General features: G+C 50.1%; 7 protein-coding genes across 7 annotated transcripts; 3 read left to right on the top strand and 4 right to left on the bottom strand.

Annotated features, from left to right (window-relative positions):
• Nucleotides 1-5,218: 5,218 nt before the first annotated feature.
• fucP-1 (L-fucose-proton symporter) lies at nucleotides 5,219-6,729 on the bottom strand (the record flags this gene model as incomplete). Its single annotated transcript, XM_036640174.1, has 2 exons — nucleotides 5,219-6,472; nucleotides 6,532-6,729. The coding sequence occupies 2 exons, from the start codon at nucleotides 6,727-6,729 to the stop codon at nucleotides 5,219-5,221; spliced, it is 1,452 nt and encodes a 483-aa protein (XP_036493948.1).
• Nucleotides 6,730-8,384: 1,655 nt separating this feature from the next.
• Nucleotides 8,385-10,608, bottom strand: bdf1 (SWR1 complex bromodomain subunit bdf1; the record flags this gene model as incomplete). Its single annotated transcript, XM_036640175.1, has 5 exons — nucleotides 8,385-8,430; nucleotides 8,531-8,789; nucleotides 8,842-9,731; nucleotides 9,786-9,920; nucleotides 10,475-10,608. The coding sequence occupies 5 exons, from the start codon at nucleotides 10,606-10,608 to the stop codon at nucleotides 8,385-8,387; spliced, it is 1,464 nt and encodes a 487-aa protein (XP_036493947.1).
• A 690-nt stretch (nucleotides 10,609-11,298) lies between these two features.
• RNTR (Ribonuclease Trv) lies at nucleotides 11,299-12,461 on the top strand (the record flags this gene model as incomplete). The annotated part of the gene is made up of 4 exons (XM_036640176.1): nucleotides 11,299-11,401; nucleotides 11,455-11,537; nucleotides 11,591-11,865; nucleotides 11,951-12,461. The coding sequence occupies 4 exons, from the start codon at nucleotides 11,299-11,301 to the stop codon at nucleotides 12,459-12,461; spliced, it is 972 nt and encodes a 323-aa protein (XP_036493946.1).
• A 335-nt stretch (nucleotides 12,462-12,796) lies between these two features.
• SEC62 (Translocation protein SEC62) lies at nucleotides 12,797-14,251 on the bottom strand (the record flags this gene model as incomplete). The annotated part of the gene is made up of 5 exons (XM_036640177.1): nucleotides 12,797-12,994; nucleotides 13,052-13,197; nucleotides 13,247-13,773; nucleotides 13,831-14,059; nucleotides 14,113-14,251. The coding sequence occupies 5 exons, from the start codon at nucleotides 14,249-14,251 to the stop codon at nucleotides 12,797-12,799; spliced, it is 1,239 nt and encodes a 412-aa protein (XP_036493941.1).
• A 2,498-nt stretch (nucleotides 14,252-16,749) lies between these two features.
• Nucleotides 16,750-18,365, top strand: CGCS363_v008329 (uncharacterized protein; the record flags this gene model as incomplete). The annotated part of the gene is made up of 3 exons (XM_036640178.1): nucleotides 16,750-16,858; nucleotides 16,938-17,708; nucleotides 17,764-18,365. The coding sequence occupies 3 exons, from the start codon at nucleotides 16,750-16,752 to the stop codon at nucleotides 18,363-18,365; spliced, it is 1,482 nt and encodes a 493-aa protein (XP_036493940.1).
• A 1,102-nt stretch (nucleotides 18,366-19,467) lies between these two features.
• Nucleotides 19,468-22,811, top strand: PCA1-1 (P-type cation-transporting ATPase; the record flags this gene model as incomplete). The annotated part of the gene is made up of 3 exons (XM_036640179.1): nucleotides 19,468-19,744; nucleotides 19,796-19,864; nucleotides 19,924-22,811. The coding sequence occupies 3 exons, from the start codon at nucleotides 19,468-19,470 to the stop codon at nucleotides 22,809-22,811; spliced, it is 3,234 nt and encodes a 1,077-aa protein (XP_036494599.1).
• A 722-nt stretch (nucleotides 22,812-23,533) lies between these two features.
• Nucleotides 23,534-24,184, bottom strand: CGCS363_v008331 (uncharacterized protein; the record flags this gene model as incomplete). Its single annotated transcript, XM_036640180.1, has 1 exon — nucleotides 23,534-24,184. One exon carries the CDS (start codon nucleotides 24,182-24,184, stop codon nucleotides 23,534-23,536), a length of 651 nt encoding a protein of 216 aa, XP_036494600.1.
• Nucleotides 24,185-24,977: the final 793 nt, after the last annotated feature.

Consider the following 24,977-nt stretch of genomic DNA (forward strand, 5'->3'; position numbering starts at 1 on the left):
TTACTACTAATAAAATCTTTATAACTAATAAAGAATATACTAACCTCAACCTAGCTATATAGCTCTATAAAGTAGGTAAAATTAATATGCTTAGCTACCCCTTTAAGTAATCTAATAAGGCTAAAATTAAGAGACTTATTAATTAAGGCATCTTTAAGATAGTTATATATAACCCTATTAAGTATATAAATATCTACATCTTTTAATTACAAATAGTTAATAAGATTAAAAGCAAAAATACTAATAAGCTCTATAAGAAATCCTACCTTATTATCTAAGGATATACTAATAATAGTAAAGAAGTAATTTTAACGTAATCTCTAATAATATAGTATATAAGTTAACACTTTATCCTTACTATTACCCTATAGTTACTACTTTCTAGTAAGATCTTATAGCTTTATAATATAATATAGATATATATCTAGTTAGTAATAAAGCTTAATAGAATAATCCTTATATACTTACTTACTTAGATTTATAACTAATACCTAGAAAGCACTATTATAAGAGTTATTAAGCTGCTCTATAGTATTACTAAAGCTAGTACTTACTAATAAGCTATATATAGTTATTACTATAGAGAAGTTCTCTAGATAGTTACTTTAAGCTATAATCCCTACTTTCTAATCCCTTCTACTATTAACCTTAACTTTATAGTTATTAATATATAAACTAATAACACTTTAGGCCTTATTAATACTAATTTCTTAGCTTATAAGGATAAGGCTCTAACTAAAACCTTATTTATAGTAAAAGCTAAGTAATAACTTATTATTAACTAACTACTAATATTTAATAGTAGTATTATTAGTATTAATAAGTTAGGAACTATTATCCTCTACTAAAAGGGTTAAAGTAAGAAGCTTACCCTTATTAATACTAATACTACCCCTAATACTATTAAGAAGTAATATATTAAATAATATATATATAGAGTATATATTATATTAATCTACTAGCTTAAAGTATACTATAATCTATTAACTACTACCTAGTATTAAAACCCCTCACTTAATAATATTAAAGCCCTTAATATATAACTATAGTAGCAGATAGCCTCATTAGTATAAAAGTTAATATTTATACCTATTAACTTATTAACTACTAAACTCTTTATCTTTATTAATAGCTTATTTACTAATAATACTAACCTAATATTATAGCTTAGTTTCACTATTATTCTCACTAATAAGACTCCTTTTAATAAGAATAAGTTTATAATTAATAGTAATATTATCTACTTTAATTTAATAAAGAGTAAGTAAGTTATTTAAAGTATATTAGCCTCTAAAGTTTATAGTATAGTCGCTAGTATTAATATAGCTTATACTATCTCTATAACCCTCTAAATAATCGCTAAATAGCTTAACCTACCTCTAATACTTATTATTATCTATATTAACTTATACTTACTATATAAATACCTTATTAAGCTAAATACTATAAAAGAGAAGTGTTTAATAATTAATATTATAGCTCTATAGTAGTTATATAAACGCTATAAGCTATATAAAATATATTAGATTAATAGTAATAATAACCTCACTAACACCTTTACTAAAACGAAACCTAACTAATACTTTATATACTTCCTTAATATAAACTTAGTAATAATATAGATAGAGGGATAAGTTATATAAGTCTAAGTAGTATTAATTATTAGCGCTAGCTTAAAATAGGATTAAGTAATAGTTATAGAGTAACTACTATAATAGAGGTTATAAGTAATTATAAGTAATTACTATAATTACTAATAATTACTACTTTTCGCATTATATATTATTTAATAACTTCTTTTTAAATTATACTATAGTTACTATTAACTATATTAACGCTAGCAAAAAGAGAAAGTTACTAATGTTAGCAACGCTAGCCTATCGCAGCGTTAATTAAGCTAGGCGCGCCTTATATAATCAGTAATTATATAAGGCACTAGCCTCTGCAATTAACGCTATAATCGCAGCTACTACCTCTAACGCAGTTAACCTTATATATATCACCACTAATATAGTTAATATAATATGATATTTGCTGCCTACAGTGCCCTACCAGCTAGCTAGTCCTATAAGACTAACAGTAATAAATAAATCGCTTTAATATACTACTTTTTAAGATTAATAGTCTTACTATAATATACTTAACTTTTAATACTACTTTCTACTTTATTTTAAATAAAAATACTACTATATATAAATAAGTTCTTAAGTAGCTTAGAGATATAATTATAGCTAAAAAAATTATAGTTCTAAAAATAATAATAACTAATTTTAATAAAACACTTAAAAAAGCTACTAAAGTTATATTTATAAATATATAATAATAGATCTATATTTAGTATATATTAAAAAATATAGTATTAAATATAAAAAATAAATAAAATAAAATATTAGAGAGGGATAATAATAACTAAGCTAAAAACTAGCTTTCTACTAAGTCTAAAAATACTAATAATCCTAGCGTACTTTATACTAAGAATACTTTTAATTCACTTAATTTAACTATAAATAAAGCTAAAGAAACTTTAGTTAATCCTATTAATTAGGATTTTAAAGCTAATATTATAGAAAATCTTATTAACTTAGAAGCTAGCTATAAAGTATAAAATTTAATACTAACTACTAACTTCTTACTACTTAATAATAATAATATTAATAATATTAACTCTATAACTATAATATTAAACCTAATTATTTTATTAACTACTAATTCTAATAAGATTAAGTAATTACTAAATAGAGTTTTATAAATATAGAAGTTATATATCTATATACTAACTAAAGTATAATTTTAGAAGCACTAAAAAAACCTTAAAAAAGCCTTTAAAATAACCTAACTTTAAATTATTAACTACTTCACTACTACTTACCTTCTATTTTACCTTTAGTTTACTAACTTCACTATTAAAAAGTACTATAACTATAGCCTTAAAGTAATATTATATATAGAGTCTACTTATACTAAGTTAAAGTTATATTTATATAACTACTTTACTAATCTCTATAACTTCTACTCTATAATTACTAAAATAATTAAAACTAAGAAATAAGTGCTATATAATTATATTAGTAAAAAGAAGTTCTTATTTAAGAATATTTATAATAAAACACCTATATTATATTAGTTAATCTAAGCTATTTTATTTAAAACGCTTAATATAATATATTAATAATATAAAATAGCTTATAATATTTAAGTTAATAAATTATAATTAAAAAAGCTAAGTTTCTATATAAGCTCCTTTTTATATTAATAAGACCTACTTTACTACTATAATATTCTTAACTACCTTAAGTTAGTAAATAATAAATACTACTTTATATAAGAAGTTATAGATTACTACTAATAGCTTAACTAAACCTTAATATATATTTTTTTCTTCTATTTTACTAAATATACCTCTAACTAATATTTTATAGCTAAAAATTATAGTACTTAGAGTAGTAATAAAAAAGCCTAACTTTAATATTATCCTCTAAAAAAGGAACTACTAATAAAATATTATATTAATTAATAATAATAATACCTTTATAAATAATATACTATAGTATTAATTAACTATACTAATACTTTTTCTTTATACTAACTATAATATATCTACTAAAAAAGATCCCTCTATATTTAAAATAGCTTAAACTAATATATTTATTATATTATTACTACTACTAATATAATTATTAAAAAAGAAGAAGAAGTTAGCTATTAAAAAGTAAACTAAAAAATAGAAAGAGAGGATATAAGTATTAATTAGTTAATAGTTCTATTAAATAAACTAGTAATTAGCTTAAACTCTATAGAATTTTACTTTAAACTAACTACTATTACTTCTATTATTATTATTAACTTTAATACTAACTCTTTTTAGCTAAAATTAGCCTTAATAATACTTATAAACTTTCTTACTACTTCTATAAATATACTTTAAAGCCTTATTACCCTTAAATTAGTAGTAATTTAAGTAGTTTTTAAGTTAGTTAGAGTAATAGTATAGATATAAGTAGTATAAATAGTATAAGTAGTATAAGTAGTATAAATAGCTTTAGTATTAAATTAATATATTAATATATAAATTTTCACTCTATATCTTATAAAACTATATATCACTATATATAATAAATCTTTTAGTAGCTAATAGGGCTAGAGATTCACTCTACTATATATAGTATAGCACTAATATAATAACTTACTAAAAGGGGTTTAACTAGGTGCTAAAGAAGCGACTGGGGGGTGCTGAATATGGCCCCTCTAGTCCCTCACCCGTGATCACCCACCACTGTGACCCTCACACTCGCAGCCGCCCTCTCTAGCGGCAAAAAGGGCAAATGGCATAATACAAAAATCCCCCGACCCAACCATCTCTGGAAATTGAACATGACGACCGGTCCCAGAATTTCCTTTTCTTGGCCCGACCTCTTTCCCTTTGCAGACCCGGACCATTTCCCTTTTCTCCCGAAGCGCTGTCGATAATCATCAGACCCAATCAATCCCATTACACTTCCCCATGACTTGGACTTCAAGTGAGATAGACCCCGATGACGGATGACCGCCGGCCGCTGTCTCGTCCGTTCCAGCCAACTGCCGGCATCTCTCATTCCCCTTAGGACATTCATTGTCTTGACAGATTTATCGGATTGAGCTGTATCTGCGTGTCTCATGGTGTTCCATTCCGCGAGGCTTCACCGGCGCCTTCTAGAACCGAAAAACAATGCAATCTTAGCACCGCAGATCGCAACCATCCGTTTTCTTCTCGCCCTCTGCTAGCGCCGGCATGGTCACGGAAAAGGTCTACCTGATTCCCCAGCGTGTGCCACTGCCACCCACCTGAATCCCAAGAAGCGCAAAGTTGCCCTCCCGATTCCCGAAAAAAGCGTCCCGCGCGACGGGTCAAACTCAATTACTTCGGACGACGTATCATGGAACGTGCCGAGCGACGACAGGCAGTTCGTTGCCGCAGACCGAAACGGCATTGGGCCTTGTAAACAATGCTAAACAAAACATCGAGTTTCAATGGGAAACATTCTGCTTGGCTCTAAACCGCCGTCGTAATCATTAATCGTGGCCAGCTATACTATACTCCACGCGCAATGTCTACCCAATTCTAGATTTGCAAAGAGAAGAGAAACAAGTCATTACATTCATGCAGGTACCCGAGACACCGTGTGGCGCCATTTCTTCAAGCCTCACCACCAAAGCCACCCCTTCTATCGGGCTTCTTCTCTCATGCCTCCAGGTGCTTAGAGGTCGTCTTGTCCGCCTCCTCCCTCAATGGGTCGCCAATGACGCCGTTCTCGTCGGTGTAGCCGATCTTGCTGGCGCTGAAGCCGTCCAGCTCGCGCTTCCACACCGTGTTGAGGAAGATGGGGTACGCAAAGCTGACGACGAAGCCGCAGAGGGGCACCACCATAGCGACGTGGTAGTCCTTGTGGTCCGCGAGGAGACCCGTGAGACTGGGAAAGAGGGCGCCTCCGGACACCGCCGCCACGATCCACGAGCTGCCGCGCTTCGTGTGGCGTCCCAGGCCGCGGATCGAGAGCGTGAAGATGGTCGGGAAGATGCACGACTCGAAGAAGAGGACGAGCGAGAGCATGGCGATGCCCGCCTCGCCGAACAGCGCGATTGCCAGCGCGATGAAGACCATGATGCCCGTCATGAAGGCCATGAGAACGAGGCGTGGCTTGACCACCATCATGAGCCCGGCGGCGGCGAACCGGCCAAGCGCGAAGAGGCCCTGGCCGATGGCGTACCGGTCGCTGGCCTCGGAGTGGGTGAGGCCGGCGCTCTCGACGGCGTAGTTGATGAACTGGCTGGCGACGCCGACCTGCGCTCCGACGTAGCAGAACTGCGCGGCAACGCCGAAGAAGAGCTTGTACTGCTTCCGCATGGGCTTGTCCTGGTAGCCGGTGAGGGCGGCGCTCTGCTCGGCCTGCAGCGCCATGTCGGCGTCCGTGACCTCGGGGATGGGCGCGAAGAAGAAGACGACGGCGAGGAGGAAGACGAAGGCGGCGATGCCGAGGTAGGTCCACTGCACCTTGGACAGGTCGTTAGGCTCCGTGTGCGAGAAGAAGACGCGGGCGGCGAGCAGCGGCGCGATGACGGAGCCGATGGCCTGGAAGGACTGCGACAGCTCGAGGCGGAACTCGGACAGGCGGGGCGGGCCGCACGTCGCGATGAAGGGGTTCGCGCTGGTCTCGAGGGTCGACAGGCCCGAGCCGACGATGAAGAGGGAGCCGCAGAAGCCGGGGAAGGAGCGGTAGACGGCGGACGGCCAGAACATGAGCGCGCCGACGCCGTAGATGCAGAGGCCGGTAATGAAGGTCCAGCGGTAGCCGAACTTGCGCACGATCCAGCCGGAGTAGGTCAGGGGCCCGATGAAGTAAGCGCCGAAGTAGGCGCCCTGGAGACCGCCGGCTTTGGCGGCCGTGATGTTGAGGGCGATTTGGAACTTGGAGTTGAGGACGTCGAGCAGACCGTACTGCGCGCGCGCATCGTTAGATGAGCCCCGGTGGCTGTGATGTGATGGCTTTGACTTACAGCGAATCCCCACAGGAAGAAGAGAAGGGTGACCAAGGTGATGGGCACGATGGACTGCCTGACGGTCAAGGCGGAAGCGCCCGTCAACCCCCTGTTGGAGACGGACATGCGATGTTGATGTTGGGTTGCCTCGACAGCGCTGGGCTGGCGCTGGTCCAGGACTTCGGCGACCTCTGGCTCCTGTTTCTTGCCAAACATCTTTGCTGAGTTGGAGTGGGTGGGTGTCAGTGAAGAGATGAAGTCGATGATGAGAAGGTGATGATGATGCTCAGTGTCCGGCTGGCTGATGATCCCAAAATACCAACAAGGTCGTCAACGTTCAACCTTATATATGCCATGCGACGAGCAAACCCATCACCACCTGTCGTCCCATCCAAAACGCCACTGACAAGCTCGCATTAGCTTCCTCACGTCCAACTATTCGGCCCCATCAAGCACACGCCAGAACCGTGATGTCGGATCCAGCCAGGTCTCGAATTTGCAGCTAAGCGCGCACCCAGAATTCTGCACCACGGCAGAGATTTCGCACAAACTCAAATGTTCTCCCAGTAGCAAAATTATAGCTCACCGGGCAGAAGGCCGCTATTGAAGCGTTCCAACCTCGCAGGCGACGAATGGCAATGCTAGCCGGCCCTCCGTTGCGTTTGCGCGCATTCTAGCCTCGACGGCAGAAACCACCCATCGGGGAGAGCGCTGCATTTCGGAGGGCGGGTGATGATCAGCTAGCGGGCAAGGCGAAACCCCCCATCCCATCCCATCCTCCAAAAACTGGGCCGGCACTTGGATGGGAGGAAGCTTGACAGTCAGGCTTGCATGCACCGAATTTGAGCCATGTCCAGGCTAGGTAGCCCGCATACGGCCGACGTTTGGATCTTCCTCGGCGCTTCTTGGAGTTGTGGGGGAAGATTTCAGCGAAGATAGCGACGTGAGTGAGGTGAGCGCGGGGGAGGTTGGGGCGATTGGTTCGCTGTGTCCGGATCTAGCTTGGTGTTGTTCGGAGAGGTGCTAGACTTCCGGGGGCGGGGGAAGGTGGAAGGCGGAGAAGCACGAGAGAGGAGAAGGACGGCAGCGACGATGACGACGAAGCCAGAAACCTCCGCTTGTCTTGTCATCCCGTGACGAAGCAACCATATCGGTATTGATGTGAGAGGAAACATGTTCGCAGAGTTACATATATCAACTAGCCAATATGAATGGATCCTCGTGACGTGAGGGTCCTCGAGATCGAGCTTCATTCAGAATGGAATATCAAATCGCCGCGGTTGCAGCCAGACAAAGACAAGGCAACGGTCGCAGTGATTTTGAAGCCAAACTCTCCAACCCCACGGGACGATCCCCGCAAATCCCCTGCTTGGCAAGAGCTTGTCTTTTCTCTGCACGATATTCGCTCCTTGGCACGATCGTGGGGCCTGGGCAGCAAACCGTGAAGTGGGTGAGTGGCAACAGAGGAGGGCTAAAACAGAGATCTGGGTCGTTGAGGCTAGACAAAGACCCGTGACGTGTGGCAACCCCGGCGCTAACGTCTTCCCCACGTGAGACAAGGGCGCCGGTATCATGAACATCGGTCCGACATTGAAGAGACTAATATAGGTCAATTAAGTCGACGCTGTTCAGGGCGTCGAGATCGCGGGGCGCGTTCCAAGTCTCTGGGATATAACGCTTTAGCCATTTTGCTCCGCCATCTCTTCTTGCTGTTAGATATGTACATTCGTTCCGCTGCCCAAGCCATTCTGGGTATTATCCTCCTCAAGATTGCCCCCGCTGAAAGAAAGCAATGCGACTTATTTGCTCCTCTGATCAAAAATCTGCCTCCATCCTACCACCATTACGTAGAAGCTGTGCCGCGGCGGGGACTAGGAAAAGTAGCGACGACTCCATATAATATACATGCAGGGTGAACTGCTCGATCGGTCAGGAAGATAGAAAGGTCGATTCATGAGGAATTCAATCGGTGGGTTCCCTCATCATCTTGGAAATGTTTTTGGACATTTGTGCATACTTCTCCTCGAAAGTCTTCTGGAACTTCTCGCATGCCACCCACATGGCATCGCCCTTCTTCCAGTACGTGTAGCAGTTGTCGAAAATCTGGCGGACGTCGGAGACGAACTCGTCCTCTGTAGTGTACTGTTGCTGACTCATCTTCGCCTTGATGGTGTTGAGATCCATGGGTTTCTTCACTTTCTCAAAGTAATCAGGCACGTTGTCCTCGACTGGGTCAACGGGCTCCTTGAAAGGACCGACAAGACGCGTCCAGAAACCTGTAAAAGTCAGCAAAGATATTCATATCTTTATCGGAAGGTAGGGACATACCGGGACCCGAAAGCATCCTGTCAAGGAGATCAGCGCAAAAGTCCAGCTTCTTGTCGGTACTTATCTCGCCAGTGGGCGTGGAAACAAAACTGCGTCGCTTCTGGATGACGGGCTTAGATTTCGGCGCAGATGCGACAGCTGCCGCGGCTGCAGCTTTGCGGACAGGAGGCGGCGGAGCCCGGTGGCTATTGTTGTAAGTCTTGGAGTTTTGCGACAGCGGCAGTGGCGCAGATGCACGTCGGTTCTTCTTGGACAGGTGGTCATCCTCATCGCTGTCCTCCTCCAAGTAGTGAACGCTCTTCCGTGGGGCCGGCTCAGCGGACTGTGGTGAATCCGCAGAAGACGGCGCAGGCAGGCTGTCGAGAGAGCTCATGGCTACCACAAGTTCACTGAGAACCTCCTGCGGGAGCGACTTGGCAAACTCGGCCCTGGACTCCGAAGAGCGCATGTATTCGGCCGCCCACGACAAGAGTAGCTTACGAATGGCGGAACCCTCGGGCGTGTCTCTCCAGACCTGAACAAGCAGAGGAGTTGCGGGGATGTGTTGGGTGATGCGTCTACAGTCGTTCATGGCTTCGAGAGTCTTGTCACAGAGGCCATCGATTCCGAGCTCATAGCCCAGCTTCCACACACCGATCAGGGCCTCGTATGAGGGAGTTGAGTTGGCATCGTTCGAGACTTGGTTGGTGAAGAGGAATTGCTGGGTCAAGCCGAAGACTTCTTGCGAGGTCTCGGGCAGCTTTACGATGTGTTCGATGGTATCCGATGCGACGTTCTCCTTGAAGTGGTTGCGGTAGAATGTAGATCTAGCGCAGAGGAAGTCCTTCTGGATGCCGAAGGGAGTCTCGTCGGAGCCGACGAGGATAATGACAAAGGTCGGGTGAGGTTGCCTTGATGAATGTGAGACGGGTTAGATAAATGAGCAGAGGAGATGTGAAACTTACGTCCATGAGAATTTGCTCTCATCCTTGGCAACCTCTTTGACAGGTTCCGACTTTTCGGCAGCAGGAGCCGGGCTGACGCCGTTGGTGGCGGGAACCGGAGTCTGTTCCGACATGGTGAATGTGTGCTTAAGCAGTCTGCGCGGAGGCGATCAGCTAACGGTGAAAGACGACTACGAGTCAATGTTACGACTAAGAAATCAAGACAGAAGTCACTGGTGGAGTTATAGATGAAGAATGGTTGAGCCGAAAAGATTGCGGGAAGTGAGGTGAAGTGAGAGTGGAGGATGTAGTCTGGTGAACGACTAGCGCAAGGGCAAGCGGCATGAGGTGAATGGCAAGGCAAGTAGGGATGAACGCGTCTTGCCAGATGGCAGACGCGTCGGGTCCCAAAGTGCAATAGCGATGCAAAGCAGAAAAACCAGGCAACTTTGAAGGAAAGAGGGCGAAATCGCGACTTACCTTGGTAGCTGGAAGATGAGATGTGAAGGTTTTGACGCAGAGCTTGCTGAGGGAGCTCTTGCACGATGACAGGTGACAGGTGACAGGTCTTACGATTGTTAGGGATAGAAAGCAGTGATTGAGCATAATACAAGTAAAACGACAGGAGAGGGCGGTCAATGATGAGATTAAGCAGACGATAATCGTCGCCGGGTGAGGGAAAGGCGCGATGATTGAGATTTTACTCCCTCGATCTTACCACAGTCAAGCTCACTCCAGGGAATGAAGGTGCGATAGCGAGGTAAACCACACCAGGCGTTTCATGCCTAGGTAGGTTCTGGAGATGGACCGTGCAGGAGCTTCCTCGGGTCCACAGTTCCGCCATTCCGGGTTGGCAGCTTCCGCCACACTTGAGCCAGCACCGCCACCCACTTCTTTGAGGTTTTCAATGTCCAGTCCTCTCTTGCACCAACACTGCCAGCCAAACATGCTGTCACTTTTCCCACGTGCGAATGCCTTCCAAATGGAAATCAGGACCGATGGAGTGCAAGTTCTCCTGTCCTCGATGAATGCGCAGTCAGTCAGGTATTGATCCTTATCCTCGGAGGTCGCCGGAGTTCAGCGGAAAAGGTTCCCAAAATGTTCACCGTTGACCGGCCCTTGTTGCTCCAAAGCGCATTACGCTACTGCACCCGAGGCCTCGCTGAACCCCCGGCCATCCTTTATCGCCCCGCGCCAATTGACCTCTGAGAGCCCGTATCTCGAGCAGGTGGGCTGCGGACCCCACACTACCTCTGTTCCCTGACGGCATAGACAGCCGACCCAGTGCTTTTCACCAGCTTCCTGATCGAGCAAAGAGCCGTTTTTTGCCTTGGGAAAACATGTCTGCGTGGTGTTCCGTGTGGAGATTGGATAATGCGGAAATTTTCAGCTGCCCTGAATGGAGACCAGCTTCTATAAAGCATGATGCGCCGCTGCACCGTTGGATGGGATTCTGTTGTTGTTTGGTAGTCGCCTTGCCCCTCGCTTGTCGCCGTGCATTCCGTGAAAGACTTGAAGACATTCGCACCTCAAGATGACTCGAGCATTCGGTTTCCTGGCGGTCGCCGGCCTGGTGGGCACCGCGGCTGCCGGTCTCTACCCTGGCCTGACTACCGCCAACCACAGCTGCTCTCTCGGTATGAAGCTTATTTGACGCGCAAGTGGAATGATTCATTGACCATGTTCTTAGTTGAGCCTGTTCTGTCATGCTCTTGTGGAGCAGTTCCTGACAAGGTCGACACCTGCTGCGTCGAGACCTACGGTGGCCTTGTTGTATGTTGCTCAACAATTGCGTCTTTGTACGTACAGAACTGACTTTGCGATAGATGGCCACTCAGTTCTGGAACACCTACACTGGCCTGGAGAGCGAGGGACAAAAGTTGCCTCAAGACTCGTGGGGCATCCACGGCCTCTGGCCCGACTTTTGCAACGGCTCATACACCCAGTACTGCGATCTCAAGCGCCAATACGACCCTCTTCCTTCGCCCAACACCACCAATGGCAAGCCCGACGGTACTCCCGTCCCTGCTTACAACGGTACCTCCATCGACAAGTTCATCACTCCTTTCGAGAGATTTGACCTTCTGGAGTACATGAACAAGTGAGTCTCCTCCGTTCTGGGCGCAACTGATCCATCACTTGCTTCGAGTCGCACGCCCTTGGTTTCGGTTGCCTAACAACAATAGGTTCTGGATCGCTCTGGGAACCCCCAACTGGGTCCTCTGGGCCCACGAGTTCTCCAAGCACGCCACCTGCTTCAGCACCTTTGACGTCGAGTGCTATGGCCCCAAGTACCAAGAACACGAGGAGCTCGTCGACTTCTTCGAGACCGTCGTCCACTACTACAAGGAGACTCCGACCTGGAAGTGGCTGGCTGAGAAGGACATCAAGCCTTCCAACACCACCGCCTACTCGCTGTCCGACATCCAGGCCGCCTTGACCGAGGGCCACGGCGCCATCCCCTACCTCGGATGCAGCGGTCCCCGCTACAACACCACCGAGGCAGGCAAGGGCTCCCTCGACAATGGCTTCACCCAGCTTGGCGAGGCCTGGTATTACTTCCACGTCTACGGCAGACCCCAGCGCGGCGATGGAATTCCTGTTGCCGCTGACAGCAACGGCGGAAGCGTTTCCAACTGCGCCAAGGCTGAGGGTGCAATCTGGTACTATGAGCGCTCCGAGGGATCGGTGCAGTAAGCAATTTATGAATGAAATTCAGAAGTGTCTCGTAAACACAGGTAGTAATACATAATCGCATCCTTGTAAACCGATAATTCTTACAACAACCATGTTCGTCCAAACCGTCAAGATCAACACTTGCGATCTCAGATCAAAGTCAACTACCGCAGTCTTTGCCACTCAATTGAGTATTCTAGGAAAGTGCCAAAGCAACCATTGATATGTACCAGCATGGCTTTTCCCCTCCCGAGCCCAGGTGACAGCATGCTGGACGCTGGGTATATCTACAAGTACAGCTCACAACCAAATGCCCTAACGCCTGTCTGATGCAAATTACTTCGTCAACGATGCATCTACTCGTCCTCTTCCTCGACAGCCGGGGCGACATAGCCGGCACGCTGGGTAGGCTCAGATGCAATCTGCGTCTCGGTCGCGGTCGTCGTCGCAGAGGCGGGGAGAGGTTGTCCAGTGGACGCAGCGAAGGTGCCGCCAGCGCTCGCTGCGCCGGAGGAGGAGGATGCCTTCTTCTTCTTTCCCTTCTTGGGGTTGGGCTGTTCATTGTCAGTCGAGCTGAGCATTATCAACTAGGGTTTTCGCGCGCTACTTACGTCGTGCCACGCCCACACGGGCTTGAAGCTGTCAACGAACGAAACGTCCTCCCACAGGTTGGGGAAGAGCCAGAGACCGGGAGAGGCGACGAAGTAGGTAATGCAGAAGAGAATGACGCGGAAGATCGCCATCAGGAAGAACAGTCCTATTCAAGTTAGATTTATAATCATCTGGTAGAGTCTCAGTCCTCTTACCTAGCAAGCCCAAGAATCCCCAGCTGAGGTAGTAGACACCGAGACGGAGCTTGAGAGGCCACAGGGGGTAGCAGACGACGATGAAGATCAAGACCAGAGCAGCGAGAGCATAAAGGCGGGTCTTGACCTGCGATCCCTCGTAGAGCCAGACGTAGTACATGTCGTCTCCGGCCTCTTGCTGAGGCTCAATGCGAACGGTCCACAGACCCTTGACACGCTTCGTCTTCTTGGGGCCGTGGTCATGACCCTCATGGGGGTCAGACTTGACGACTCGCAGAGCGAGCATGGACATGGGCAGCAGCTTGAAGGTGTTCTCGAGGGAGGCGCGATCGGTAATCTCGGGGAGTTCGGGGTGCTTCTGGCGAAGCTTCGCGTAACCGGGGGCCTGGAGCGCACGGAGGGCACGCTTGACTCTGAACATGTCCTTACGCTCGCCGTTCAGGATACAGGTTCGGGGCTTGAGATCGCAAGTTCTCAAGTAGCCGGCAAGCGCGAGCGCCATGGGGTTCGGGGGTCCAGGCTGAATACTGCAAACATGTCAATTAGCGGATGAAATATGATGTCTGGAACCATGGGCGACTCACGGTCTGGCAACACCCTGTTGCTGCTGCTGTTGGGGAGGGCCATGCTGGTGTCCGGGGCCATGCTGATGACCATGGTGCTCATGGTCATGGTTGTGCTCGCCAGCCTCTCCACCCTCACCAGCCTGGGCCTGGGCCTCTGCTTGGGCTCTCTGGGCTGCCATCTGGCGTTGCATGGCCTCCTGGCGCAACTTGTTGAGGAAATCGGGGACACTCATGCCGGCCTTCTCGGCTGTTCTGGGAGTCAGTACTTTTTCGCACAATCGCTACCAGTGGAGAGCTCACCATCCATTGCGATCTGCCGGCGCATGGCAGCAATTTGCTCAGGAGACGGCTGCATAGGTCTACCGTCAGGGCCCATGATCATGGGCATTGGCATTGCGCCCGGCGGAGGGCCACCCTGTGGCTGTTGGGGTTGCGACATGTTGGCGAGTTGGACGCGACTAGATTGACGCGATAGTCAATGGACTGGTGTGCGTACGCGGCCGGTAAATTTGGTCAAGCACGCGCTTGGGACGAGATGCGGCCGATTGAAAAAATCTGGCGACAACGACAGCCCAAGAGGTGTTGGTTGTAGAAATTGGAAGCCGTCGAGGTGTGGACTGTCTGTGGTCGTGGGCTTTTGGGTCTCGAGCAAAAGCGGCCCCAGCAAGCAAGCCAGGTGTTCACTTCGCCCAAAAAATCCGTGCAGGGGTAAGGTCCACACTCCAGTCCGCCCGCGTCCATAACGGTTCGGCTCTCTCTTTCTCCGGGAACCGTTATCGATAAGCCCTGCGAGCCGACATGGATGGTGCGGGTGCTTAGACCACACTCAAAGACACTGGAAGCCTCTGTTGGTCCCTCTCTTGTCGTCCTTATCGCCCTTATCGTCGTCCCTATCGTCATTCGTTTCCGTCCTCCGTCTCTGTCGTCCGTCGTCTCCGTCGTCCTTCTTGTCGCCGCTATTGTCCTTGCTGTCCTTTTTATTACTAGGTATCGTTCTTATTGAACTTGTTGTTGTTCTAAGTTGGTTCGCCAGGTGGCTGAATGTTTCCGGCCGGGTAGCGAAATCAGGTTCTCGTCGAACAACGATGGCAGATGCTTCTTCCCGTGGTACTCTGTGCAATCAGTGCCTTAGGTAAGCTGAGTGTACTTTCCTTAGATAATCACGAACAAGTGGAGAATGGAGGGGTTCTCCAAGTGATACCTTACATAAGATGAAATTCCTCAGATCCAAGCCCCTCCTGCTTGCTGCTGCTGCTGGAGCTGCTGGAGCTGCTGATGTCCCTCCACACTGTGGCGGTTTGCCCGAGACATTTTGTTTGCGCTAGAGTAACACGAGAAGGCCTGCGGAAGCTTCTCGTCCACCGGTTTTCTTCACAAGAGACGATGACGAAGGACTCCGCCACGATTTTAAGCAACGATTCCCGGCTACTCATCCAGCTTGACTCGAGTCATCACCAGCCCGGCGACATGTTTCTCTTCAACCAACCCGACGGTTGCAACCACTACGGGCAGAAATATCGCCGCGGGAATCAAGTGACGCTCATTCCGATTCCGTGAGGGGGATTATTATTAGAACCAAGGAAAGAAGGAAGGAAGGAAAAACAGGAGACGGAGGCAAATGCAGGCCAGAGCGGAGCGCTGCAGAACACACCACCCGCCCGCAGTCTGCCAGCCCAGCCTCTGCTCCCCACAACGATCGCGACCTGTCGCCATCATAAGCTTCAATCTGGCCAAGGCAGCCTGTCGGCATCGCCCTCCCCGTGTGTGCGACCCTTCAACGGCGATGCTCTCCTGCAATAGGAGACGCGCTGGGCTGCGATGGGTGTTGTGATGGCACAGCGCATCCCCCCAGTCCGCCAGATAGGCTTCCCGCGTTCCCTCCCCCGTGCTACCCGCGGTGCCTTGCATGCTTTGATGGAAATTTTTCATTCGTCTGCCGTCCGCTCACGTTGGAACATGTCACCGAATTACTGGGATTGCCGTGCCGTTTGGGCGGCCAGATGGGCTGCGCCGCAGTGATTGGCCCGTCAGATTAGGCCGCTTCATTTCGCCCGACTGGAAACAACACGCTCGCTGCGCGGTTTCGAAATACCATTCAGCCGTGGCCCTGTTTGTCAGTATTTTTCGACAGAGAAGGGTTCGTGGGGCCCAGCCCAGAATCGGTGGGAATGACAAGGGGCGGTGACGGTGACTGGCATCAAGCTGGATGACGGTTCGTTGACGGGCACGAGACCCTCCTTCGGAGGGGCACTTGTGGCAAGCTGCTGCTGGTCAAGCTGCCTCCGGGTAACCAGAGCAAGGCAGAGGTGAGACATCGACTCGCTGAGCCATCGTCTTCATCTTACACGAGTGGTGGAGTCCTGCAATCTGGTGCAGGATGGTGGTGTAGCGCCAGCCATCCGAATCCGACAGACCCCCAACTTCCTAAGCGCCGGTTGGCCGGCCGCGTCTGGCCCCTTCTGCAACCCCGGCCTATCAGAGCGGCCCGTCTGCATCTCAACTGCACACCTCGCCGACAATTGCCCAGGCCCTTGTCCCTCCCATGTTCCTCTCAGCTGGGCCTATGAAGCAAAGCAAAAGAGCAAAACCTCTGGCTGGAGGTGGGCATTTGGGACACACAAATTTGCCAGGGAACGAACGCGGGTGAGCTTGGTCGGGCCCAAGTGCGTGCTTGCCGGGTATGTCTAAGTCGTGTGGTGGTGTGTACGTGTGTGAGTGGGCTCTTCTCTTCTCATCTTGCAGGTTGCCTGCCGTCTTGCCTCCCGCCGCTGCGTTCTCTGTTATAATTCAATCGGATCACTTGGATCTTTGTTTCCTGCCGCCCTCTCTGCATCTTCCCTTTTCTGTTTCTGTCAAATCGCTGGCCGTCTTTCGTTATTTTGTGTTTTTACCCAATGTTCCCAGCGTTTTCGGCATGAAGCATCTTGCGAAGCAGGTATGAAGGGTTTGAGTGGCATGCTTGCAGACGTTTATACGACATGGCTGTCGCCCCTCACTCATTGTTGTACACCGTTGTCAACCTGCCCGGACGAAAAGCCGCGTCAAAGTGAGTCCACAGCCCCGGCGAAGTCCGGCGCAGGAAAACATCATACATATACCTACCGGACACTAACCAACCCGCATAGACACCTTTGACGTTTCTGAGAAACTGCCGTCCACCGTGACCCGCGACCAGCCCGTGCCCATGCCGCCGCCTTTCGCAGGTACGATGCAGAAGCCTGCCGGACCTCGCTCTCAGCCGGTGAAGTCGAAGGGAGTCAAGAGAGGTTTTGCATCGCTCCGGGAGCGGTTCTCTGTGAGAAAGCGATTTCGCTCAGACTCCTCTTCGCCGCGCCGGCTACAAATATCAGGACCTACCGACTTCCGCCATCTGCACTCTGAGTCTTTCCAGTTTCCTCAGTACACGACTCTTCAATCTGTTGGCCACACAATGCCGCCACGGCCAAAACGTCTATCTCGGCCTCGTCCGGCGTCCTTCAGGCCGCTGGAGTTGAGCATCTACGTGCCGAAAAGGGAGCTGTCGCCCATCCTGCCTCACTTCGAGATGCTCACCCCGCCACCACCTGCCCGTGTTCAGCCAAACCCCGACGACGACGTCTTTGGGCCTTCGCATGAGCCGAGCTACTCCTCCATGTCATTCCACCTGCCGCGGAAGATCTCAATGTCGCCATCAACATTGACGATGTCTCCGGGCGACACCCCGCCGAAAATCCCACCCAAGTCTAGAGCTCGGTCGCAAACGTCATCCAGTGTGGAACGGATGAAGGAGCGCATTGCGGGTGCCATGCTGGAGGTCGACAAACTTCAGCGGGAGATCGACTTAGTCATGGAGCGTCAGAGCATTTACGTTAGCAGTCGACCTTCGACAGCTCATTCGATGGCACTGACAACGCACGGTAAGCCCGGTCCATGGCTCAAATTTAGCAAGTCTCACGGCGCTGACAAAATTAGACATGGATCCCATACCCACGGTCCCCGCGCTCCCACCAGCTGCACCCTCGTTTGCAGAACGCCTGAACCCCGGGGTCGACCGCCCGCACACGGCGCCGCCCCGGCCGCCGATGCATATTCCCCACCGCGGCATGGCCTTCGCCGATGCCTCAGCGGCCTTCATCACACCACCCCCGAGCCGCGGCAGAGAGGCCCGACCGCCGCCGCCGCCCCTGCCGCTCGTTCTTCGCCCGCCGCTGCGCAAGAAGAAATCCTTCTCGCGCGTGTCCAGCTGGCTGTTCCCTGGAGGTGCCGCAGAGCAGCACCATCGGAACATCAGTCACGATTCCATCACTAATCTTCCTCGCCCCGTCAAGGGGCGCGAGGGCTTCTACCAATGTGTCCATGCGCCGCGGGACGGGCGCACTAGTTTTGACACGGCGTCGACTGTGTCGACGTGGGAGTCGGAAGACGAAGGCCAAACGGTCCCGACGACGTGGTCGCCCGGCAGCACCCCCGCCACCAGGGCGGAGGAGCACCCGCCGCTGGAGCGCGTAACCACCTTTGGAAAGGAAAAAGACACGATTGCCCCTCGATGGGGCAGCGTCGGTGTGGCGTTTTGATGAGAGCGGTTTTACTGTATTCTTTTTGTCTCACATGATACCAAATATTTGCTCTGGGGGAGGGTGACGATGATACCATCCATATTGTAAAATCATACCGGATAGAGGACTGGGGCGGTTACCTATTGTTTTTTCCGGATACTTAATCACAGTGGCGCCCGGGATGGCCAAGGATACTGAGAAGGAAGTGAATGAAGAAACGTGTCCACGTCAACTTGTTTGTTTGTTGTGTCTCGGTGTCCATGTGTCTCGCGGTCATGTTGCATCGGACTCTGACGTGTCTTGGTGAAAGTGACGGTTGTTTTCCCCGAGCCAGCCTCCGGCTGAAACGGAAAAAGATCTCGGAGGGAAGATCAAACAATAAACGCCTCTGTTCAACCGTCTGACTAACATTTCCGATCCGAGTCTCGAATGTTCGGTCGGGGTGGGTCCGACGGCAGTTATCAATGACGAAGAGGCCATTTGGCAGCTCTCCACTCGCTTAAATGAAGCTTCATCTGAACTTCGTCAAAGCCCGGCAATTTGGTCTTCCCCATCGTTCAGAGTTTGACATTTCGTATTGTGACGCGCGCCATCCAAAAAAAAAAAAAAAAAAAAAAAAAAGCCAGATCAACAGAATTGTGACTTTTGCGGCAGCGTTCTAGAAGGCGTGGGAAGACCGAGACAAGATACAGTCGAAGGTTTGTGGCTTGCAACGGCGATTTACACGCAGTGGCCTAAGTAATGGAAGGAAGGCATGGCGCATCAAACACCGAGCAGCGAACCTGTGTAGAGATGGCGCAGGCGAATCAGCGTCGTAGATTCTGGCCAGATACTGGCAGGGGATCGTCGTTCGATCCGGAAACCCCAGAACCGAAGGTGCCCCTACGCCTTCCTCTTGCATGCAACCCTGGTAAACCCCCCATTGGACCTTGAACGCCTCCGCTTTCATCACCTCAACGTCCAGACCAATCCACCTTATATCAACAGCATATATTCCAGCCTCGGGGCAGCGTTGGGGAAGAATCCTTCTCCCCTCAAACAACACTTCATCTTTCCTTCCGCAAACCTTCTAGCTTTCCGACATAGATATTGGTAAATTTATCCGACAATCACTTCGACAATGGGGACCGGATGCTGCTCGGATGGCCCTGCCAAGGGTCAGGGATGCAGCGGTCCTTCGACTGAGGTTCAACACGGCCATGACCATGGACGTGCGGATGCCCACGGCCAGGAAACCGATCCTTGCTGCTCCGACGGCGCAGACTGTGGTGGTGCCGAGGAAGTCGCTTGCGTCGACGAGAATTGCGACGCCGAAACCTACTGCGAAGCCGAGGACGACTCGACTTGTCGTTCCGTGAAACTCGAATGCTGCACTTCAAAGGAAGAGCACTGCGACGGTATACACTCTGTGCCGGTTCGACATGTCCTCTTCTAACTCCGTTACACAGAGAAGTGTATCCTTGCCGCTGCTGCCGTCGAATGCGAGAAGGCCTGTGACGACGACGCTGCCCACGACGGTACGTGTTACACCTCATGACTAGTGTTTGTCTCAAGACTCATGTCGTTCTCAATGTAGCCGCTGCCGACCATAAGCATGCTCACGACAAAGATGGCCATCACCAGGGCTCGGCTTGCAGCACTCATCTTTCCAAGGCCTTTGAGCAGTACAGCGCCTATCTCGAGTCGGCTCGTTGCATCTGCCGCAGCATTCTCGATCGCGGTCTGCCGACCACTTGCTGCAGCGAGCAGCAAACTGTCGCTGCCGCTGCCGCTCCCGTCTCGGCTGCCACCTCCGTTAAGAAGCGCCGCGAGAAGACCGAAGCCCACACGACCGCCCATGCTCACGGCCAGCACAAGCATCATCACCACCACGGAATTAAGAGACGTGGCAAGAAGCTTGCGCACGATCATGACATGGAAATTAAGCCTGTCCGCGACGACCAGTCCGACTGCTGCAGCGGACACGATGTCCACCTCCCCTCCGCCAACAAGGAGCAGCATCATCAATTCGATGGCGCTGATGTCGAGAAAGGTGCCGGATTGGAGCACGTCGCTCTCATCGTCGACGGCATGACCTGTTCTGGATGTGGCAACAAGCTTGAACGTACTCTCAAAGCCGCCCCTGGCGTGTCTGGCGTCCGCGTCAACTTCGTTATGGGGAATGCAGAGTTCGACTTTGATAGCTCTATTGGCAAGGCAGAAGATGTCATACGCAGCGCAGAGCGAGCCACGGGCTTCCACTGTACCCGAATGTCTAGCGATGACCAGGCGCTCGATATTCTCGCGTCAGGTGCAGCTGCGAAGGCACTCGCCGACCTTGCAATCCTCGGGGTTAGCGACGTCAATATCATTGACAAGAAGATGGTCAGAGTCACCTACGACCCAGCGGTGATTGGCGCGCGAACTCTTTTTGAAAAGATTGGCCCCCTGTCCAACGGACTGGCTCCTCCCCGCGATGACCCATCTATCGCAAGCGGAAGAAAGAGAATGTACGATCAGTCGATCAAGACAGCTGCGGCTGCCATCCTCACCATACCTATCGCAGTCTTTGCGTTTGGTGAGGAGTCACTGAAAGAGCAAGTCAGCAAACAAGCGCGTTCAATCACTTCCCTTGTGCTTGCGACACTCGTGCAGCTTATTGCCGTGCCAGAATTCTACAAGCCCGCCATCTCAGCCCTCATCCATAGCCGGACCATTGAGATGGACATGTTGGTTGTCATCAGCATCACTGCTGCCTACGTCTACTCCGTTGTCGGCTTCGGTTTGCGTCAGGCGAACCCAAAGGCAGATGTCAAAGAGTTTTTCGAAACCAGTACTCTGCTAATCACCCTTGTCTTGCTTGGTCGCCTCGTCGCCGCCTATGCTCGCATTCGTGCTGTCGCCGCCGTTTCCCTTCGCTCCCTCCAGGCTTCTTCTGCCGTTATTGTGGAGGACGGCAAAGATGTCGAAATTGATGCACGCCTTCTTCAGTACGGCGACAAGTTCAAGGTTCTTCCGCATTCAACCGTACCCACGGACGGCCTCGTCATGAGTGGTTCCAGCGAGGTTGATGAATCCATGCTGACTGGAGAGAGTGTGCCTGTCTTCAAAAAGCAGCACGACACTGTCATCGCCGGTACCATCAACGGATCAGGCACACTAACGGCGCAACTCACCCGTCTCCCGGGGGAAAACACCGTCACCGACATTGCCGAACTCGTCGAAGAAGCGGCAAACTCGAAGCCAAAGATTCAGGATATTGCCGACCGTATTGCCAGTTGGTTTGTACCTGTTGTGGCCAGCATTGCCGTCGTCGTGACCGTTGTCTGGGTGGTCATTGGCTTGAAGGTTTCGAAGAAGTCAGCAGGCAAAGCGGTAGCTGACGCCGTTACCTACGCCGTCGCTGTTCTGGCCGTGTCATGCCCTTGCGCGCTTGGTCTCGCTGTCCCCATGGTGCTAGTTGTTGCAGGAGGTATCGCCGCGAAGGGTGGCGTCGTCATTAAATCGGCCGAATGCACAGAGCGGGCGCGCAAAGTGACTGACGTCGTCTTTGACAAGACCGGAACCATCACCGAGGGTGACTTGGACGTCCAGGAAGAAGATTTCTTCGTCTCTGATCACGACGAAGCCCGTGCCATCACCAAGGCTCTCGTCGCAGGCAACAAACACCCCGTATCCGTCGCCATTGCCAAGCATCTCGCACAGCGGGCTACCCCTGAAATTCAGCTCACCGACCCTCAGGTTATTCCTGGCGCTGGTGTTGAAGCCAGCTTCAATGAAAGTAAAGTTTGCGCGGGAAATCCAACGTGGGCTAAAGTTGACTCTTTGCCCTCGGTCAAGCGCCTACAGGATGACGGGATGACCCTTCTGGTGGTCACTCGAGACTCTAACCTCATTGCAGTCTTCGGTTTGCGCACCCGTCTCCGAAACGAAGCAATCAGCGTTGTCAACCAGCTCAGTCGACGCGGCATCAACGTTCACCTCGTTTCTGGTGACCAAACACGCGCTGTTGAGTCGGTTGCATCGCAAGTTGGAATTGTCAATGTCGCCGCTCAGCGAACCCCCGCCCAAAAGCGAGACTATGTTGCTTCGCTCATGTCTGAAGGCAGGCTGGTCATGTTTGTCGGTGACGGAACCAACGACGCCGTGGCAGTCACGCAGGCCGATGTTGGTGTGCAGCTTGGCAGCGCCGCCTCAGCAAGCGATGTTACTCGTGGGGCCGCGGATGTGGTTCTGCTCGCAGGTCTGGAGGGTATTACCTTCTTACTCGATATCAGCCGCTCTAGCTTCAGACGCATGATGTTCAACTTTGTGTGGTCAGCCGTGTACAACGTTCTTGCCATCCTTTTGGCAGCCGGTGTGCTCGAGCGCTACAATGTCACGATCCCCCCTGCCTACGCTGGACTGGGTGAGATTGTCAGTGTGTTGCCCGTCATCGCAGCCGCCATGACGATGATGACAAGGAAGGTTCGGGCTGAAGCCTAGATGTGAGATGTTGAAATTGTGCACTGGCCTGGCTGGCACGTTCAACACTCGCGGGCTCAGGCGGAGAGTTTTCTTTTTCGTCATCGCCGGTCGGTGGCGGCTGTGATGGGTAAAATGGGGCGGTTCAACACCTGGTCAAGGGCGTGGGTTCTGCTGGTCGATTCGTCAACGTTTGCTTCACTTGCGGCTGCTCTGAAACTGGGCGCACCACCAAGGTCGTACTGTCTACTAGAGCGTGTCTGCTACACCTCACTCGACGTGAATTATACTTAGTCGTGATTGCCTGGAGGCTGCTACTCAATGTATACGGCTAGGGCTAACAGCCTTCGGGCACTAGATCACCAATACAAGACTGCAATTGCTAGTCACAAAAAGACTGTTATGTCCTCGTGAAAGTTCTTCTGTGTGCCAAGTTTAAGTCGTGGCCTCACTGTTGGCTATGCAGCCGTCTTCAAAGGCTGGCAGGTTTGACTCAGTGATCTGTTGTCATGGTCGTTGAAGTCTTTGGGTGAGTTATACGAGAGGTATTTAACCATGGACGGTGTCTTACAGCCGATCCACCAGTCGAGAGGTCATGGACGCAAACAGTATTAAACAGTGGTCTGTATTTACTAGTCATTTAACTCGTAACGCAAATCAACGACGGCTGGCACCTTTGGCCAGCCCATGCCAACCCTCATCCCATTCCAAAACCACAAAACACCAACACTAAACCGTCAGACTCACTTCCTCCAAGTATCCTTCGTAACCTCAAAGTAAATCTCACCGTCGTCACCCTCCTTCTCGCCAGCCCTCCTGACCCCAACCCAACCCAGCTTCTTCTCAACGAGCCCAACCATGGGAAGGTTCCTCTCGCTCATCGTGGCGCTCACCGCGTCCACCTGCAGCCCGCCCTCCGCGACGCCTCTGAACGCAAACTCGACCGCCAGCCGGATCGCCTCGGTCGCGAAGCCCTTGCCGCGGTACTCTGGGTTGAGCATGGCGCCCACGTCGGCGACCCTCCGCTTGCTTCCATCGTCGGAGGTGGACTCGTTGATGCCGCCGAACCCGCCGAGGCCGACTACCACGCCCTCGTCGTCGCCCGCGTTGGGAATGTGGACGATGGCGAGGTTGACGCGGCCCGGGCCGCTGGCGACGGTGCCGGAGGCCGGGTCGAGCACGGAGGGCACGGCGGCGCTCTCGCGCATGCGGTCGATGACCTTGGCGGCGACCTCGGGGGAGATGGCGGAGGCGTGAGGGTCGAATTTAGTGTTCTCGGGGTTGGAGAGGACGGCGGAGATGGAGGCGGCGTCGGAGGGGATGAGGGTGCGGAGGAGGAGGGGGTGGGTTGTGGAGCGGAGGAGCGTGGGCAGGTGGGATGCTTGGGTTGGCATTTTGTCGTTTGTTGGTGTGGGATGAATGAGATGGGTGGTGTGTGTGTGTGTTGAGATGAACTTGTTCGTTGGAAGCCAGACTATTGGCGGTTAATTGAGTTTGGTGGAGTTGGGAGCTGAGATGGTTTGGGTTGATTGGCGTTGTGAGATAAGATGGAAGGATGAGCTGTGAAATTGGATGACTTTCTCGATTTCTTCACTTCCATCAAGCTGTCCGATAATCACCTTTTGTAATGTTTCCAAGATCACATCTATCGGGAGATTTGGCAGGTTCCCTGGACGGGGAATCCTTCGCACCCACCCATGAAACCTCGCAATCGCACCTCATCCGCGCGGGCGCAAGATCTCCAATGCCAGATTCAGCAAATCTCATTCCTCACTCCCGCTCCAACCCACTGGTCAACCCCGTAAAACGCCAGACCAACCCAACGGAGGTGAAGGCCGTCAGGTACCACGCTGACATCAGCCGGGGCCGGCCCTGTCCGTCCAGGAGCCAATTGACTCACTTAGTTACCCTGATCTAATCGTGTTGCCTGCCAGAAACCAACAGGGCTTAGAGTATCAGACAGCAGCAAGTCCCACCTCACTGAAGGATCCCAATGCCGGCCTGTGCTGTGCCTCTTGTCCATTTCAAGAAGGTCGGTAGCCGCGACCGCCAACAGTCGTTTTTCAATCAATCAGAGAATGAGTCTTTTTCGTTGCGGGGAGCACGAAGCTGAAGCCGAATTCCCGCGTCTCAGCTGCAACCTAAGAGTCATCGAGCTGGCTCTGACTCAGACAAGAAGACTCACAA

The sequence above is a fragment of the Colletotrichum siamense genome (genome assembly GCF_013390195.1).
Source record: "Colletotrichum siamense strain Cg363 chromosome Unknown KSG_Cg363_contig05, whole genome shotgun sequence".
NCBI classification, from domain to species: Eukaryota; Fungi; Ascomycota; class Sordariomycetes; order Glomerellales; family Glomerellaceae; genus Colletotrichum; species Colletotrichum siamense.